Source organism: Oncorhynchus clarkii, chromosome 6 (assembly GCF_045791955.1).
Source record: "Oncorhynchus clarkii lewisi isolate Uvic-CL-2024 chromosome 6, UVic_Ocla_1.0, whole genome shotgun sequence".
NCBI classification, from domain to species: domain Eukaryota; kingdom Metazoa; phylum Chordata; class Actinopteri; order Salmoniformes; family Salmonidae; genus Oncorhynchus; species Oncorhynchus clarkii.
The window spans coordinates 36,425,977-36,444,787 of NC_092152.1; the positions used below are offsets into that span (position 1 = coordinate 36,425,977).

At 49.0% G+C, this 18,811-nt stretch overlaps 1 protein-coding gene across 1 annotated transcript in view; it reads left to right on the forward strand.

The window, feature by feature from the left end:
- LOC139411070 (histone acetyltransferase KAT6A-like) overlaps nucleotides 1-13,736 on the forward strand; it is a 37,596-nt gene extending 23,860 nt beyond the window's left edge. Inside the window, exons 8-17 of the mRNA XM_071156888.1 lie at nucleotides 286-398; nucleotides 1,512-1,627; nucleotides 1,764-1,905; nucleotides 2,288-2,449; nucleotides 4,192-4,285; nucleotides 4,788-5,019; nucleotides 5,267-5,450; nucleotides 5,545-6,234; nucleotides 6,414-6,669; nucleotides 8,200-13,736. Of these exons, the coding sequence (XP_071012989.1) occupies nucleotides 286-398; nucleotides 1,512-1,627; nucleotides 1,764-1,905; nucleotides 2,288-2,449; nucleotides 4,192-4,285; nucleotides 4,788-5,019; nucleotides 5,267-5,450; nucleotides 5,545-6,234; nucleotides 6,414-6,669; nucleotides 8,200-11,459 (5,249 nt within the window). The 3' untranslated portion in view covers nucleotides 11,460-13,736. The remainder of the gene's footprint in view (nucleotides 1-285; nucleotides 399-1,511; nucleotides 1,628-1,763; nucleotides 1,906-2,287; nucleotides 2,450-4,191; nucleotides 4,286-4,787; nucleotides 5,020-5,266; nucleotides 5,451-5,544; nucleotides 6,235-6,413; nucleotides 6,670-8,199) is intronic.
- The last annotated feature ends 5,075 nt before the right edge of the window (nucleotides 13,737-18,811 follow it).

An 18,811-nucleotide genomic window follows, 5' to 3' on the forward strand; every position in this document is an offset into this window, starting at 1 on the left:
TAGTTTGTGTGTGTGCTGATATATGTAGGCTACGCGTGCCATTTTTTAAAATTGACGTAGTTCTGTCCTTGAGCTGTTCTTGTCTATTAATGTTCTGTATTATGTCGTGTTTGGTGCGGACCCTAGAAAGAGTAGCTGCTGCTTTTGCAACAGCTAATGGGGATCCTAATAAAATACCAAATACCATTTACAAGTTCCAGCACTTTGTGTCTGTCAGAACCTTAAAACACGACTGTTCTGTTCCCTTTCTGTACGTGTCCCGCCGGCTGTTTCTTCCCTCCACAGACAATCAGGACAGTAGTGACTGGCGTGAGGATGAGGACAAGCTGCCAGGACATGAGAACCTGACCGAGAAAGACGTGGAACTCTTCAGACGCATCCAGGAGCTGGCACTACAGGTAACCACAGACGGAGAAGGAAAGAAAGTCTCGCTGTCCGTCTCACTCTCGCTGTCCGTCTCACTGTCGCTGTCCGTCTCACTCTCGCTGTCCGTCTCACTCTCGCTGTCCGTCTCACTCTCGCTGTCCCTTGCTCTCTGTCCTGTCTGTCTGTCTCTGTCCTGTCTGTCTGTCTCTGTCCTGTCTGTGTCTCTGTCCTGTCTGTCTGTCTCTCTCGCTCTGTGTGTCTGTCTCTTTGACTGTCTCTCTCTCTGTGTGTGAGAGATCAGCTGCCCTCCATATCTTTCTATCAGTGTCTATTCCGTTGTGATTCCTCACTGGTACAGATGCTGCAGAGCTTCAGAGCGTTGCTGTACATCACAGGAGAAACTCTCATTGCCAACGTTGTTTTATTCTCCTCCTCCTCCCGTCAGACTTTTCTCTAGTCTTGCTCGGTAGGAGAATAGGAAAGGCAGGTGAAAGGTAGAGGTGCACACTCAGCGATTAAAATGTCCACTTTGGATTTTATAATTGATGGCTTCCCTTTTTTGTGTTGTGGTTTGTTTACAAATGGTGTAGAATAGACACATTCTGGTACTGCTCGCTTTTGTCTTAGAGTGGATCCTCTCTCCCCTGTCATGGCAGTCAGTGAAAAAGACCTGACACTGTAGGCATGGGTGAGGGGCCTCTCTGTGTGTGTGGAAGCGTGTGGTTACCAGCGTGTCAACAGCACCCAGTGGCAGATGCCTAGAGTTTCCACTCAAGACAGACCAGAGAGCTAATAATAATCCTATGAGCACAGGAGACCAGTTTGTTTCTGCTTTACTGTGCCTGTGTGAGTATGTGTCTTTGTGTCACTTAAGTGTGTGTGCTTGTGTTTGAGTGCTGGTGCGTGGCAGGCAAACACAACCACACGCTGTGCTGGGTTAGGCAGGGGGCAGTCAGAAAGCCCAGTAATCCCTGGTGTGTAATCTCTGTCTGCTCCATGCTCTTCTTAATCCCCTGTTGGAAAACCTGGCCTTCGCTTGATGCTGTAGCTCCAAAACTGAACCTTCCTCTCTTTCTCTCGCTCCGTGTGTGTCTGTCTCCCTTTCTTTTTTGTCTTCTTTGGTCTATATTTTTTTGCCTTTGCAGAAAGTCGGGGTGACCGGCCCTCCAGATCCCCAAATGCGTTGCCCGTCTGTCATCGAGTTCGGCAAGTTTGAGATCCAGACTTGGTACTCTTCTCCGTACCCACAAGAGTACAGCAGGTAACGAACGACACGACCCACGCTGCTTTTCCCCACACACGCTCCACTCTGAGTCAGTCCACTGTTAGTTTGCGCTCGTGTAACGGGATGTCTCACCCTTTCCCCCTCAATCTTCTCCCCCCTCTGCCTGGCCCAGGTTGCCTAAGCTCTACCTGTGTGAGTTCTGCCTGCGTTACGTCAAGAGTCGCAGCATCCTCTTCCAGCACATGAGGAAGTGCGCCTGGTTCCACCCTCCAGCCGACGAGATCTACAGGAAGGACGACGTCTCCGTGTTCGAGGTGAGACTGAAAGAGGGATACAAGATGGGGGGGGGGGGGTCACCTCTGGCTGCCTGCCAGGGAGCCCCTCGCTCGCCCAGCCTGGGACACCAAGGATGCCATGGCTTCACATCGTTGGCATCATTGTCTGAGGCTATAAAAGCAATCGACTCCCCTCCCGTATCCCATGAGTGTCTCAGAGTTACTGACGTTGCGGTTCGGAAACGGGCTGAATGGTGCAGTGAAGACTGCCCTTTTGACCTTGGGTCATTGTAGTCAATTGTGAATAATTGTCTTTGTCAGATTGGTGGTTGCTGTCTGTGCTCATGGTGTGCAAATCAAATTCCCTTCTAGGAAATATAGGTTTTCATTTCATTCATGGTGTGTGTGTGTGTGGTCTCAGGTGGATGGGAACATGAGCACAATCTACTGTCAGAACCTGTGTCTGTTGGCCAAGCTGTTCCTGGACCACAAGACGCTGTACTACGACGTGGAGCCCTTCCTCTTTTACGTTCTCACACAGAACGACAGCAAGGGCTGCCACCTGGTGGGCTATTTCTCCAAGGTACGTCTAACCACCAAATAAATGCAGATACACACATAAGCAACGTTCCGTCAAATGTCTTGGGGGGCAATGAGCAAATTTCAGGTCTTGTAGCCAATAGGCTATTTGAGCATAATGTAGGACTATCAGAGTGGCCTACCAATAAAACCAAAGGAGCAAATCCCATAACATTTTCACAGGGAAATACTGTAGCTTTTGATTTGTCCATGTAGCCTATATGCGGTGGTCAATGCGGGCCTACATTGCGTGAGACTTTTTAAAAAGTGTGTATATTATGAAGGGCTTGACATTGATGAATGATTTTGTTAGATGACTGAAAATGGCATTTTATTGAATGACGCAAAAAAACATTCAACAAAATGTAACTGTAAATGTAGAATTAGGCAACGTAGGCTACCCTTTGCCTATTGGCTTATTTGCATATTCAAGCCGGTCTCAAAATACAACACTGCCCCTTTAATTAAGACACAAGCTTTTTTTTTAAGTTGGCCTGACCGGCGTTTCATAGACGGCTTGAAATGTGGCCGACACGTTTTGTGCTCTTGTAGGAAGCAGTAACTCCCCATTACTGACCTATACTTATCTATAACTGGGCTTTATAACGCGCAGACTTGCAAAGAACAGCAACAATTGTGCATTCGCGCTGCGCTGATCTGAAAAGCGTATTCACTTGTGGGTGCTTGAAAGACCTCTCGTGGACTAGCCCCCGTCAATAGAATTCTACTCCGTGTGCTCTGGCTCTGCCTAAAACAAAATCCAACTTAATTTTGCTGCATTGAAAAGGGGCCGAGATGCAATGTTTATTCGATCACAGAAAAAAAACATTGATTTATGTAGCGCAAACTAATGGGGCGAACTCCACCTCTTGCGTCAGTCCTGGAGGAAGTTGTACATTAGGAAACACAACAGAACCCACACGTTTCTTTAGGTACAGATCTAGGACCAGCTTACCATCCCAAAAATCCTAACCTTAACCGTTCCGAGTGGAAAAGCCCAAACTGTGTAGATCACTGTCTAGGTGCACCTTCGTTTAACCCTGGTGAATCCCTGTGTGCAGAGCAACGACCACGGCTGCTTTGACGCTTTCTCTGAGTCCCCCGCGTCTGTATGGATGTAAGGGCTCTTCTTCACATAGGCTGCCTGCCAAAACACAGCAATTATCTTAGTACACACACACACACACACACACACTATTGCGCTGCTCCCAGGACATCACCGCCGCGCTGCACCACCTCATACTGGAGCAGAGAGGGGAGTGGTGAGACACCCACACATAGTCAAAATCATGACGCCATCACAAATTCAACGACAATGTGTCTTTAGGTCGTCGGTGTCTACACCAGGGCTCTCCAACCCTGTTCCTGGAGAGCTACCCTCCTGTAGGTTTTTTGCTCCAACCCAATGTAACTGACCTGATTTTTCAGTTTATCAACCAGCTAATTATTAGAATCAGCTGTTCTAGATTGGCGATAACCAATTGGACGGTAGCTCTCCGGGGAACCTTGGTCTAGACGCACCTTCCTTCTACTCCGGTGAATCCCTCTGTATGCAGAGAAACCACCGCTGCTTTGATGCTGTCTCACCCCCCTGTCTGTCTGTCTACGGATGCAGGTGCTCCTGGAATCGGCCAAAACACAGCAATTATCTTACCACGCTCACAAGACTCCTGCTGTATGTACTAGCACAGGCTTGCTCTGAGTGTGTTTCCATGCCTACTCTCTCTACCTCTCTCTCCTCTCCAGGAGAAACACTGTCAACAGAAGTACAACGTGTCCTGCATCATGATTCTTCCCCAGTACCAGCGCAAGGGCTACGGCCGCTTCCTCATCGACTTCAGTAAGGAGATCCACTCAGGCTCTCAGCTAGGCTCTTACCTCCGCTCCCCAGACCTCTCTGATGCCAAACCAGGGGTTCTAAGCTGCTGTAGAGTTCTTGGTCAATGACATCGGAATAGCAGTCAATCCCATTCAATTGAACTAGCAACATGTTGGAATCTGACTCAAAGTGCCTGTAATGAATAACGTCCGGTCCAATTCCTTGTTGAGCTGAATAATCAAAACCGTATTGACCCCTTCCTACTCTGCTTAGCTGGTCGAATTGGATGGTTTAGAAGGTGTTGGTTATTCTGAGGAAAAGCTGGACTACTATCATGTAGTAACAGGGCAAGTAGTGGTAGAAAAGGTAGCATGAATTTATTTCACACGGTCTGACTGAATCGTATACACCAATAGTCAGACTGAAATGCCGTCAAATGTAAATGCGCCTCGTGCCGCCGACTGATTTTTAAAATGAACCTTGTTCTCCGCTCGCTCCTGTCTCTCTCTCCTCTCCCCACCAGGCTACCTGCTGTCCAAGCGGGAGGGCCAGCCCGGCTCCCCAGAGAAGCCCCTGTCAGACCTGGGACGGCTGTCCTACACGGCCTATTGGCGCAGCGTGGTGCTGGAGTGTCTCCATGAGGTCCGCGACCGCCAGCTCACCATCCGACGCCTCAGCAAGATCACGGGCATCTGCCCCCAGGACATCACCGCCACGCTGCACCACCTCAACATGCTGGAGCAGAGAGGGGAGCGGTGAGACATGCGCTCACACCGTCAGAGGCGTAACCACGATGCCGTCACAAATTCAACGACGCAGAAATGAGCAACGACATGCTGACTACCAAGGCCATTTGAAAGCTGACGAGACTATTCTACAGCATGGAACATGTGTCTGTTTGGGAGTTATTTGTTCAGAGTGGTTCTTCCCTCCCTGTGGGGTTTTACCCATCTGTCTGAACAACACCTTGACCTCCCCTGTCTCTGTCCCCCTGTCCTGTAGGCTAGTCCTGGTGCGCAAGGAGAAGCTGGTGTCCACCCACATGGTTCGTCTCACCGCCAGGCCCCGGCTGCTAGAAGTGGACCCTGACTCTCTCCGCTGGACCCCCGTCATCATCACCAACACTGTGGTGTCGGAGGGAGAGGAGGAGGAGGAGGAAGAGGGAGAGGAGGACACCTGCAAGGAGGTGAGGATAATGGCGCTTCAGGTTCTAAAAAAAATTACAATATTGTGTGTATTAGGGTGGTAAATTATGGAGTTAATTTGATATTTTGAAACAGATCAAGCCTAGCCACAAGGTGTCTCCGTTCTCCTGGCTCATCCGAGGAGGCGAGGAAGAAGAGGAGAGAAAGTGCTTCCCGGGGTTCCCCGATAGCCAAAGCTCTCCAGCCTCCTCCCCAGTCCGCTGCCCTTTGCCCATCCCCGACCACCGCCCCCCTCCCCCCGCCAATGGAGAGCGCCGGGGCAGGGGCCGCCCACCCAAGAACTGGCCCTGGGGCAAGGTGAAGGATGGGCCGCGGGCCGAGAGGCGGCCGGGCCCGGGACGACCCCCAAAAAGCCGGGTGGAAGTGCAGGATGATGATGAGGAGGAGGAGGACAGAACTGAGGGCACTAATGCCAGCCCCACATTCGGCAGCAGCCCACGCTCCCTCTTCTCCTCAGACAGGCAGCAGGCGGATTCTACAGGCACCATCAGGCCCCTAGAGATGCTTGGCAGGCAATCTGTTGTCCCACCCCCACGCAGCAGAGGGCGACCTCCCAGGAAGAAGGGCCCCAAGCGCAGGCTGAGTGAGGGGCCCGGGGAGGCCTTGCCCCAGTTGCCCCTGTCACCCAGGCTCAGCGACCTGTCGCCGGTCAGACGGAGCTGCTTCAGTGAAAGCAGCGAGGAAGAGGATGGCGACGATGACGTGGAGACGGGGGATCATTCCCCACCCATCCTCACAAAACCCACCCTGGGGCTCAAATGCAAGGTGAATGGAAAGACTGGATCTGCTGAACTGCTTGATATAGGTCACTCCAAATGATAAGAACGTTGTGACCTCGAAAGAAACATTAGTGACATATGTGTTGACCTCTTCCAAAATAAGAAATTCACACTTTCTGCTTGCAACGTTTTACTGTTTTCAATAGCTTTTCCATGTCTCCCCAGAAACCGTTGAGGAAGAGGCGCATGCGTCAGCGCAGCCACAGCCACGCACATAGCAGCGTGGTGACCGAGACCATCTCCGAGACCACCGAGGTGCTAGATGAGCCCTTCGTGGACTCTGACTCTGAGAGGCCAATGCCCCGGCTGGAGGAGGAGACCCCCTTGAGGCGCTACCCCCCGGGCCGCTCCGCTCTCCGACACACGGACCCTACGGCCAAGCGGGGCCGACGAGCCAGCCTCACAGAGTCTGAGGAGGACGGTGAGTCCACAGGGCTAACAAAGCATTTATTTCCAGTGGGGCAAAAAAGTATTTAGTCAGCCACCAATTGTGCAAGTTCTCACACTTAAAAAGATGAGAGAGGCCTGTAATTTTCATCATAGGTACACTTCAACTATGCCAGACAAAATGAGGGGAAAGAAATCCAGAAAATCACATTGTGGGATTTTTAATGAATTTATTTGCAAATTATGGTGGAAAATAAGTATTTGGTCACCTACAAACAAGCAAGATTTCTGGCTCTCACAGACCTGTAACTTCTTCAAGAGGCTCCTCTGTCCTCCACTCGTTACCTGTATTAATGGCACCTGTTTGAACTTGTTATCAGTATAAAAGACACCTGTCCACAACCTCAAACAGTCACACTCCAAACTCCACTATGGCCAAGACCAAAGGGCTGTCAAAGGACACCAGAAACAAAATTGTAGACCTGCACCAGGCTGGGAAGACTGAATCTGCAATAGGTAAGCGGCTTGGTTTGAAGAAATCAACTGTGGGAGCAATTATTAGGAAATGGAAGACATACAAGACCACTGATAATCTCCCTCGATCTGGGGCTCCACGCAAGATCTCACCCCGTGGGGTCAAAATGATCACAAGAATGGTGAGCAAAAATCCCAGAATCACACGGGGGGACCTAGTGAATGACCTGCAGAGAGCTGGGACTAAAGTAACAAAGCCTACCATCAGTAACATACTACGCCGCCGGGGACTCAAATCCTGCAGTGCCAGACGTGTCCCCATGCTTAAGCCAGTACATGTTCAGGCCCGTCTGAAGTTTGCTAGAGAGCATTTGGATGATCCAGAAGAAGATTGGGAGAATGTCATATTGTCAGATGAAACAAAATATTACTTTTTGGTAAAAACTCAACTTGTCGTGTTTGGAGGACAAAGAATGCTAAGTTGCATCCAAAGAACACCATACCTACTGTGAAGCATGGGGGTGGAAACATCATGCTTTGGGGCTGTTTTTCTGCAAAGGGACCAGGACGACTGCTCTGTGTAAAGGAAAGAATGAATGGGGCCATGTATCATGAGATTTTGAGCAACAGCTCCAAAACATCACTGCTCTAGAGGAGATCTGCATGGAGGAATGAGCCAAAATACCAGCAACAGTGTGTGAAAACCTTGTGAAGACTTACAGAAAACGTTTGACCTCTGTCATTGCCAACAAAGGGTATATAACAAAGTATTGAGAAATTTTTGTTATTGACCAAATACTTATTTTCCACCATAATTTGCAAATAAATTCATAAAAAATCCTACAATGTGATTTTCTGGAGAATTTTTTTTTTCTCATTTTGTCTGTCATAGTTGAAGTGTACCTATGATGAAAACTACAGGCCTCATCTTTTTAAGTGGGAGAAACTTGCACAATTGGTGGCTGACTAAATACTTTTTTGCCCCACTGTATGTAGCAATGTACAGTAGCTAGGCATTGATATACAGTACTTGCTTGAGTAGATCTGTATGTGTAACAATGGAAATCTCTCCCCCTCTGTTCTCGTATAGAACCCACTCCTGTTCTGAAGTCAGTTGCCTCCCTACGGAACCCAGAGCCCACGGCCTCCGCAGACACCCCAGAGTCCCCCGTCAAGAAGAAGAAAGGCTGGCCCAAGGGCAAGCCCCGCAAGCCCCTGCACTTGAGGAAATGGCCGGGCGGGGCCAACCAGAACGCGGGGGACACCAGTCTGACCACCTTGAGCGACCCTCCGCCCCCCAAGATCAAGATGAAGCCGGGCCGCAAGCCCCAGAGCTGGTACCTACAGCGGGCCCAGGAGGAGGCCAAGAGGCAGGAGGCAGAGAGACCGAGGCTGGGTCTGGGAGGGGGGCAGCAGCTAGACAAGCCTCCCCAGCAGCTAGAGGACCGAGCCTGCAAGAGGTCCTCCAGAGCTGCAGCTAACGACAAACGCAAAGACTCTGATGAAGAGGACGACTACCCCCCCAAGCCCGTGGAGCAGAAGATCCCCAAGAGGCGGGGGCGACCGCCCAAAAACCCATCCCTGCTACAACAACCCGTCCCTAAGCCGCTCCCTGTCTCAGAGCCAGAGGAGGAGGAGGAGGAGACAGAGAGGGGCTGGGTAGAGGACAAACCAAGCCATCCACCGACCCGCTCCCTCCTCTCACCGTCTTCTACCGGAGGCCCCAGTGCCCCCCAGCCCAGCAGGCCAGACAAGAACAGAGACATGGCTGACAGGGAGGATGAGGAAGACGAGGAGAGGGAGGACGAGGAGTGTGCGAGCCTGGGCAGCAGCAGCAGGAGGACCGTGGCAATGCCAGGCTCGGGGAGCAGACGCAGTGAAGACCATGATGCAGACGACGAAGGAGATGGACACCTGGAGGACAAGAGCAACAGCAAGAAGAGGAAGAGCCAGGACTCTGAAGAGGAGGAAGAGCCTGCCTCCCCCGCCTGCTCTCCGCCCGTCAAAGAGGAACCCCAGGGTGGGGAAGGTTTTTTAGACATGCAGGGAAGTGTGCAGGCCAGAGACGCCTATGTCAGCAAGCAAGAGGAGGAGGACGAAGAGGAGGATGACGAGGAGGCGGCGGAGGAGCTGCAGGAGGTGAAGTGCCGGCCGGTGGACGCAGCACAGGACGAGAGGAGACGGCGGCGAGAGGCGGAGGAGTCAGCAGCGGCAGCTGCGGCGGTGGAGACTGTGACAGCCATCTCAGTCCCCTCTGAGCCCCTAGAGCTGCAGCCGCTGCACCCCGAGGACAAGGCTGTCACGGTGCTGATGGAGCCCCAGCACCCCCACCAGCACCCCCACCAGCACCCCGACTCCTTCAAGGAGGAGCTGACCCACCACGGGTCCCACCACGGCCAGCACCACCACAACAACGAGCTGGACCTGGAGACGGTGCAGGCGGTCCAGTCTCTGACCCAGGGAGAGGCCCAGGACGAGGAGCCAGAGAGCCACGGGGTCTCCCACGGAGCCTACCAGGACTGTGAAGAGACGCTGGCCGCATGCCGCACCCTGCAGAGCTACAGCCACGCCGGGGAGGCCGAGGAGGAGGCTACCCACCTGACTTTGGTGGAGGAGTGTGGATCCTCCCAACACAGCAGCCCCCTACCCCATACCAACCCCCCCATGACCCCCTTACCCAGCCAATCAGTCCGCTCCGTCAACAGTCCAGCAGGCGTGACCCCGGGAGGGGTGATGGAGTCTGGGCTGGGGCAGCAGAGAGAGGGCACGCCAGGCCCTACTGGGGGAACAGGAGGAGGGGTGTACACCCAGATCACCCCTGAGCACCCCAGCTCTCTGTCAGCCCCGTCCCTGCAGAACATGGAAACCAGTCCCATGATGGACGTGCCGTCGGTGTCGGACCACTCCCAGCAGGTGGTGGACAGTGGATTCAGTGACCTGGGTAGCATCGAGAGCACCACAGAGAACTATGACAATCCCAGCAGCTACGATTCCACCATGGGCAGCGGGGGAGGGAACAACAGCGGTAACCATGCGGTCGCCTCGACCTCGTCGGCGGCGGGCCCTTCCTCTAACTCGGCCACGCCCTCCTCACAGGGCAACAGCTGCTCCTTTGTCCCGGCGCCCGGCCTCACGTCTCCCAGTGGCGCCGTGACATCACAGCTCGCCATGGGCAGCTGCAGCCTCATCCAACAGACCGGGCCAGGGCCCAATAATGGTCCGGGAGCCAACATGGGTGGCAACAACAGTGTGTCTCAGCCTCCGCTGCCACCCCGTCCGCCGTCTGCTAACACCCACCAAGGCATCAAGTCCCCTCAGAGCTTTGTGAACGAGAGGCCGCCCAGCGCCAGCCAGCAGTCCCAGAAAAAAGTGCAGCAGCCCCCTCAGCAGCAGCAGGCTCCCAACCCCCAGCCCTCGGCCCCTCCAAACCCCCACACGCAGCAGCAGCCCCTATCCCAGTGCAGTATGGGGAACGGCTTTGGCTCCACGCCAATGATCATGGAGATCCCTGAGAGTGCCTCCCAGGGTGGGGGCCGCAGCCTGTACGAGCGGATGGGCCAGGACTTTGGTGCAGGGGGTTACCCCCAGCCCTCAGCCACGTTCAGCCTGGCTAAGCTGCAGCAGCTCACCAACACCATCATGGACCCCCACGCCATGCCCTACTCGCACTCGGCCTCTGTCACGTCATACGCCACCAGTGTTTCTCTGTCTAACCCTGGTCTGGCCCAGCTCTCCCCCTCCCCACACCCTCCCTTAACCCAGGGCCAGGCCACCATGAGCCCCCCTCCACAAATGAGCTCTGGCTCCATGAACCTGGGCTCCCTGCAGCTGCAGTGCAACATGTCCACAGGCAACATCGGCCTGCCTCCCCCGCCCCACACCCAGAGGCTGCAGGGCCAGATGGCCACAGTGAAGGGCCACATCGCCATCCGCTCCAAGGCCCAGCTGGCCCCCGCTCCCTCCCCGCACCAGCAGCAGCTGTACGGCCGCAGCTCTGGGTCCGTGGCCATGCAGGGCTCGCCCCGTACCCTGGCTGTGCAGCGCAGTATGATGCCCAACCTCATGCCCACCCCGGCCGGTTACAACACCATGAACATGAACCAGCTGAACGCCATGTCGGCCGGCTACCGCATGCCACAGCCTATGATGAACAGCGGTTACCATGGGAACCCCCCTTACATGAACCAGCCCGCCCAGTACCCCATGCAAATGCAGATGGGCATGATGGGGGGCCAGGGGTACCCGCAGCAGCCTATGCAGCCCAATCACCACGGCAACATGATGTACACGGGCCCCACCCACCACAGTTACGCCGGCGTCCCCAAACAGTCGCCTTACATGAGCAGATGAGTAGAGAACCCCACAGCAACGCCGCAGCTCTCAAGAGATGGGGGGGACACTCTCCGACCTGGCACTCTGATGTAGGGAGGGACTCTGCTGTCGCCTCTCTTTACTGTATTACTTGGTGTTGAATCCACCCTCTCCAAAGCCAGAGCGAGCATAAGGGGAGAGCAAGGGGAGACTATTTTCAATGTTTTGTATGTGTAATTTTGTTCTATTCAGTTGGATTCATCCCCCACCCCCAAGCTGGCTGTGTAGGGAGTATGCTGGCACGATACATAACGTGTAACTGGACCTCTGGTACTGTCTGGCAGACTGCACTAGTCTCGTCAGACCTACACAACACGCTCCTCTCTGGCACAGTTTCTACGCTAACGGAAGGCTCCCCTCCACTGTTTACTGGGAGGAGAGTGGAGGAGGAGGAGGAAGAAGATGGGCTGAAACATGGACTTTGGAGGACCTTACATTGTCAAAACTGAGAGGTTAACTAAATATATTAAACCATGCACACAATATTGTAATTGACATAGGAAGCCTTAACTTGGAAAAAAAGAGACTAATTATAATTGTAGATGGACTTTTCTTTCAATATATTTGAATACTTTCATTGTTTTTATTTTGACAACCGTTGACAACAACTCACGTGCAGTCCAACCTCTCTATGCTTTGGTCTTGAAGTATGGCATACTGAAATGGTGGTACACCCTCTAGCGCTGACACACACACACACTCTCTCTCTCTCTCTCTCTCACACACACGCGCGCACACACAACCCTCTCCATTGCCACTTGGTGAGCCGGGGCACTTCAGTCGCAGAGTTGAGATTCATGGGTCCTAAGTGTCACAACAGTGTCAGGAGTCTGTCTTCCTGGTAGAAGGGTGTGTATCTGGGGGGGCACCACTCAACCCAGGATGCTGTAGCTGTTCGTTCTGGAATGTTTAGATGTAAATATTCTGCTACTTCCTGTCGATTCACAGTCCAGCATTGTCAGTCAGCGAGCCAGCTAGTCTCCCCTCAGTGGCAGGCAGAAGACATTGCAGCACTTACATTTTATAAAAAATATAAAAAAAATGTTGGTCACACTCTACAGAAGGCTATTATTAGGCTTTTTTACCCAGTTGATGGTGTATGTCTGTCATCCCCATGCAGTTTACCTTCCAGGGAAAGAGATGAGTTCTGCCAGGTGGAGTAACTCACTGCTTTAAGGAAAACCAGCTGTTGGAAATTAGCTGAGCCACTTCATTCAAGTGTTAGTAACCCACAAACTGAGGTCAAGGCATCCTCTCTGAACACTGTTTTCTGTTAAAAGGAGTCAATCTGTGCAAGTCTGCAGTGCACTTCCATTGATTAGTAGAGATGTCTGCACTCTATGGACCATCGACATACGGAGAGGTGGCCAATGCCAAATACTGTGCATTGTGTACGCCTTGCACCCCCACACACACAGACATCTGGATGGTCACTGTGTTAGGATGGGACGGGTGGTGGAGGAATTGACCCAGTTGTCTCAATGTTCCAGTATTCAAAGTCAAAATGAGGATACTTTTCTTACAGACCTGACGTTTTCATATATTATTTGTTTTTTTGTTTGTTTTTTTAATTTCTCTGAACTTTATCAGACTGGGCAGCTTTCTTTTATGACACAAGCTGACTCTTTTTGACTTTAGAAAACCTATTGTAGAGAATGTTTTTTCTATAATATAAAAAAGAAATATTCTGACATTGGTACTGTCATTTTTTTCACTTCTGTTTCAGGAAAAAAACTACATTTTTTAGCTCGACTCTTGAGGTAATATTATTAAGAAATTCAAAACAAAAAAAATTCTCACTTTTAGTGAATTTAAGATGCCTTTTAAAACCTCTCCATTCCATCTCATCTCTAGAGTTTTCTATCTTTGTGTAGTATATTAATGCTATTTTAAAACAAAAGGAAAAAACATATCTGAAGGCCACTTAGCCGTTCTTTTGTTTTGATTTTGTGTGTGTGTATAGGACGACTTCCTTGCGTTTTAAGAGGCATGTAAAAATGAGCTCAGTATATTTGTCTGTTTATATCGCTTCCCTTTTTGTATCCTTTGTAATTGTACATGGTGCATTGTGAGCTAAGAGAGTACAAGATAGAGGTGAGGCTGGCTGGGTGCATAGCGATGGTTGATAGTGCCCTGCTGCCTCTGTCTCTCTACTTTGTCCCTGTATGTATTTCCATTTGTTTTTCTTTCTTAGCAAGTACTTTCAAAGAACTCTGTACATTTTAACATAAAACAAAAATAAATTATGTTGAGCCATGTATGTTGTCATGTTATTTTTATCTATTGTTCGGACTTTTAATAATTGCTGCTCCTTGGCAGTGATTTTCTCACTTTAACCAGAAATTAATTTATTTCAATTCTTATTTGCTATGTGAAGCTGGCTCATATATACTGTTCATATAAGGTAATCAGTCAGTTAGGCCCTAATCTATGAGTTTCACATGACTGGGCCAATCAGAATGAGTTTTTCCCCACAAAAGGGATTTATTACAGACAGAAATACTCCAAATGTCCAGTTGGCTGGTCTCAGACAATCCTGCAGGTGAAGAAGCTGGATGTGGAAGTCCTGGGCGGGGTTTATTGTCAGGGTTGGGAAGTAACGGATTACAAAAAAATGGTAACTGATCCGTTACTTTACCAGCAAACCCCCCCCCCCCCCCCCGGAAGTTTAAGTTTGTTCCACCTGAGTAAGCCTGACCACTATGATGACACACCAAATATGTTTGATGGATCGTGGGAAAAGAGCAGGAATAGGCTTTTGTAGGCTACTCTCCAAGCTGTCTTCCAATGGTGTGACTGCTGTCGGCATCCAAAGATTATCCAATTTGAATAAAGCAGTGGTGTAACAGTCTTGGCCAAAAGTTGAGAATGACACAAATATTAATTTTAACAAAAGTCTGCTGCCTCAGTTTGTATGATGGCAATTTGTATATACTCCAGAATGTTATGAAGAGTGATCAGATGAATTGCAATGAATTGCTAAGTCCCTCTTTGCCATGCAAATTAACTGAATCCCCCAAAAAACATTTCCACTGCATTTCAGCCCTGCCACAAAAGGACCAGCTGACATGTCAGTGATTCTCTCGTTAACACAGGTGTGTGTTGACGAGGACAAGGCTGGAGATCACTCTGTCATGCCGTTTGAGTTTGAATAACAGACTGGAAGCTTCAAAAGGAGAGTGGTGCTTGGAATCATTGTTCTTCCTCTGTCAACCGTGGTTACCTGCAAGGAAACACGTGCCGTCATTGCTTTGCACAAAAAGGGCTTCACAGTCAAGGATATTGCTGCCAGTAAGATTGTACCTAAAAAAAAAAACATTTATCGGATCATCAAGAATTCAAGGAGAGCGGTTCAATTGTGAAGAAGGCTTCAGGGCGCCCACGAAAGTCCAGCAAGCGCCAGAACCGTCTCCTAAAGTTGATTCAGCTGCAGGATCGGGGCACCACCAGTACAGAGCTTGCTCAGGAATGGCAGCAGACAGGTGTGAGTGCATCTGCACGCACAGTGAGGCAAAGACTTGGAGGATGGCCTAGTATCAAGAAGGGCAGCAAAGAAGCCACTTCTCTCCAGGAAAAACATCAGGGACAGACTGATATTCTGCAAAAAATACAGGGATTGGACTGCTGAGGACTGGGGTCAAGTAATTTTCTCTGATGAATCCCCTTTCCGATTGTTTGGGGCATCCGGACAAGCTTTTTTCCGGAGAAGACAAGGTGAGCGCTACCATCAGTCCTGTGTCATGCCAACAGTAAAGCATCCTGAGACCATTCATGTGTGGGGTTGCTTCTCAGCCAAGGGAGTGGGCTCACTCACAATTTTACCTAAGAACACATCCTCCGAGAGCAACTTCTCCCAACCATCCAGGAACAGTTTGGTGACGAACAATGCCTTTTCCAGCATGATGATAACTAAGTGGCTCGGGGAACAAAACATCAATATTTTGGGTCCATGGCCAGGAAACTCCCCAGACCTTAATCCCATCCTTGTGGTCAATCCTCAAGAGGCGGGTGGACAAACAAAAACCCACAAATTCTGACAAGAATGGGCTGCCATCAGTCAGGATGTGGCCCAGAAGTTAATTGACAGCATGCCAGGGCGGATTGTAGAGGTCTTGAAAAAGAAGGGTCAACACTGCAAATATTGACTCTTCGCATCAACGTCAATAAAAGCCTTTGACACTTATGAAATGCTTGTAATTATACTTCAGTATTCCATAGTAACATCTGACAAAAATATCTAAAGACACTGAAGCAGCAAAATTTGTGGAAATTAATATTTGTGTCATTCTCAAAACTTTTGGCCACGACTGTAGTCTACAGCGATATGGATATCACTTATTATTGATATCTACATAGCGCATTGATGTGAATCACACTGCTGCTCTCATTTAGCTATTTGTGCCTTACGGATTGTGGTTGTGGATGGCTGTTCACAAATCTAAATGTGTATTTGAACCCAATAATGGTTGAATTCAAGAAGTTTAAGCTGCCTATCAATCATTGTTTTTGAAACCAGTGGACATTCAGTGAAAAATGCACTCTTCCAACAGGTGTATAGTGCGGATCCAAGCCTATGGAATGAAAATGGGACTTTTATTGTTTAATCTAATTCATGCTGATAAAAAAAATAATATCAATAGGCCTAATGGACACAGGCTCAAACTCGAACACTTTTTATAGACTTAAAGGGGAAATCTGTAGTTACTCATCCATTTTTGGACTTATAAATTATATATTAATGTAAAGCTATACATTAATATATGTCCAGCTATGTACACTTTAACACTGATTTATCCTGCAAAAGATGACGTTCAATTGGTAACATACATTTTTGTCTTCTAATGCTTCTTAATAACTGAATGTAATCAGATTACATTACTGAGTTTGGGTAATCAAAAAGTTGAGTTACTGATGACAATTTTGGACAGATTACATTTAGAAAGTAACCTACCCAACTCTGTTTATGGTAGAGAAATTAACATTCAATTCTCTGGCAACAGCTCTGGTGGACATTCCTGCAGTCAGCATGCCAATTGCACGCTCCTTCAAAACTTGACATCTGTGGCATTGTGTTGTGTGAAAAAACTGCACATTTTAGAGTGGCCTTTTATTGTCCCCAGCACAACGTGCAGCTGTGCAATGATCTTGCTGTTTAATCAGCATCCTGATATGCCACACCTGTCTTGGAGAGACAGAAAGATAGGGACGGTGTTGATCCATCTGGTTTGTTTAAGAGACATCTGGATACTGTGTATCAGGATTTTGTGGCCATTTACACAGATGGTTCAAAAGATCCAAGGACAGGAAGTACTGGGTCAGCATTTGTAGTGCAGGAATGTGGGGTGGAAGTAAGGACATGTATTATAGATCATCTGGCTGTATATACAGTGGAGCTGATGGACACACTCTTGGCCTTGCAGTGGGTGGAGGAAGTCCAGCCAGAAGTTATTTGCTCTGATTCATGTGCAGTGTTAATGAATCTACAGTCCTTTAGGTCATGTAGCAGACAAGACCTGCTTTGTGAGGTGCTACAAGCCCATGGCAGGATTAGACAGATGGATATACAGATCAGATTTACTTGGGTTCCAGCCCATGTGGGGGTGGAGGGGAACGAGGCAGTTGATGTACTGGCTAAATAAGCACTTAGAAGTGGCAATGTTGTAGTTTCAATGAGCAAGGCAGAGGCTAAAAGCCTGATATGGACAGTGATGTTGCAGAGATGGCAGGAGCAGTGGAATAGAGATACTAAGAGCAGGCATTTATTTCAAGTGCAGAGGGAAGTTGGGGAGGCTATTTTTACAACATTAAGGGTAGGACACAGCCAGTTGAATAAGTCCTTAAATGTGATAGGATATCATCCAACAGGAAAGTGTGATTGTTGCCAGGAAACAAAGACATTGGGGCATGTATTGATACAGTGTGGGCAGTATCAGAGAGAAAGAGATAGGCTTAGATCTAGTATGAGGGAGAAGGGGATACAGGAAATTAGTATAAAGAGTATATTGAGTAGAACGTCATTAGACAATCTCAAATATTTTATATTTTTTAAGAGAAATGGGACAGGCTGGCAGGATTCTGTGGCGCAGTGGTCTAAGGCACTGCATCTCAGTGCTAGAGGCGTCACTACAGACACCCTGATTCGAATCCAGGCTGTATTATAACCGGCTGTGGTTGGGAGTCTCATAGGGTGGCGATAAACACCACTGAAGAAGAAGCTACACCTGTCAGGTGAATGTATTATCTTGGCAAAGGAGAAATGTTCACTAACAGGGATGTAAACAAATTTGTGCACAACATTTGAGAGAAATAAGCTTTTTTGTGTATATGAAACACATGGGATCTTTTATTTCAGCTCATGTAACATGGGACCAACACTTTACATGTTAGGCTCCCGAGTGGTGCAGTGATCTAAGACACTGCATTTCAGTGCAAGAGGCATCACTGCAGTACCTGGTTTGAATCCAGGCTGCATCACATCCGGGCGTGATTGGGAGTCCCATAGGGCGGCGCACAATTGGCCCAGCGTCGGCCGAGTTTGGCGGGGTAGGCCGTCATTGTAAATAAGAATTTGTTCTTAACTGACTTGCCTAGTTAAATAAAAAAAGTTGTGTTTATATTTTTGTTCAGTATAAGAGTGGATCAGAAGCTAGTCTGTGACTGCAAAAGGTCAGACTGAATGCAAATACATATTTGGCATCCATTTAAAAGGATCCATTTGAAGAAAATTGCCAATCACCCCCATAAACGGCTATCTACTTGATAAGACATCTTCAATATGAGTGAGTCCATTATCCAATTTATCATATTTACAGACTCACATATGGAAAACACTACCAAAGGGACCAATTATATTCTGATTTAACAGTAGGCCAATTTATCTCCATTTCACATACAGTATGTAAGTGCCAATGATATAAATTATATACACATGTATATTCAAAAAGCCTACACTTTAAAAAATATATAGATTTTACCCCTCCCATGGGCTATGGGTTTGATAGATTAGATACATGGTGGTTTCAGTGTAACCAAGTAAATTATTTTCCATTACATTTTATTCATTGGAAATATATATATTTTGTATCCACAAAATGTATCCACAAAATGAAATCTGATATGATCCGTGGACGATGTCTTGACACAAAATGTCAGACACGACGGTGCCGTTTAGCCAATCAAGGTGCATGTTCAGCCTGTGTTTACTGGACGTTGTCCAATTACAATTGAGTTCCGAGTGGTAGAGACAGGCACGAACCTCCGCACTATGGACCAATCACTATTTGGGAGAGGAGGGCATTCTTGCTTTTTTTCGTCTCCGATTGGTCCTATCT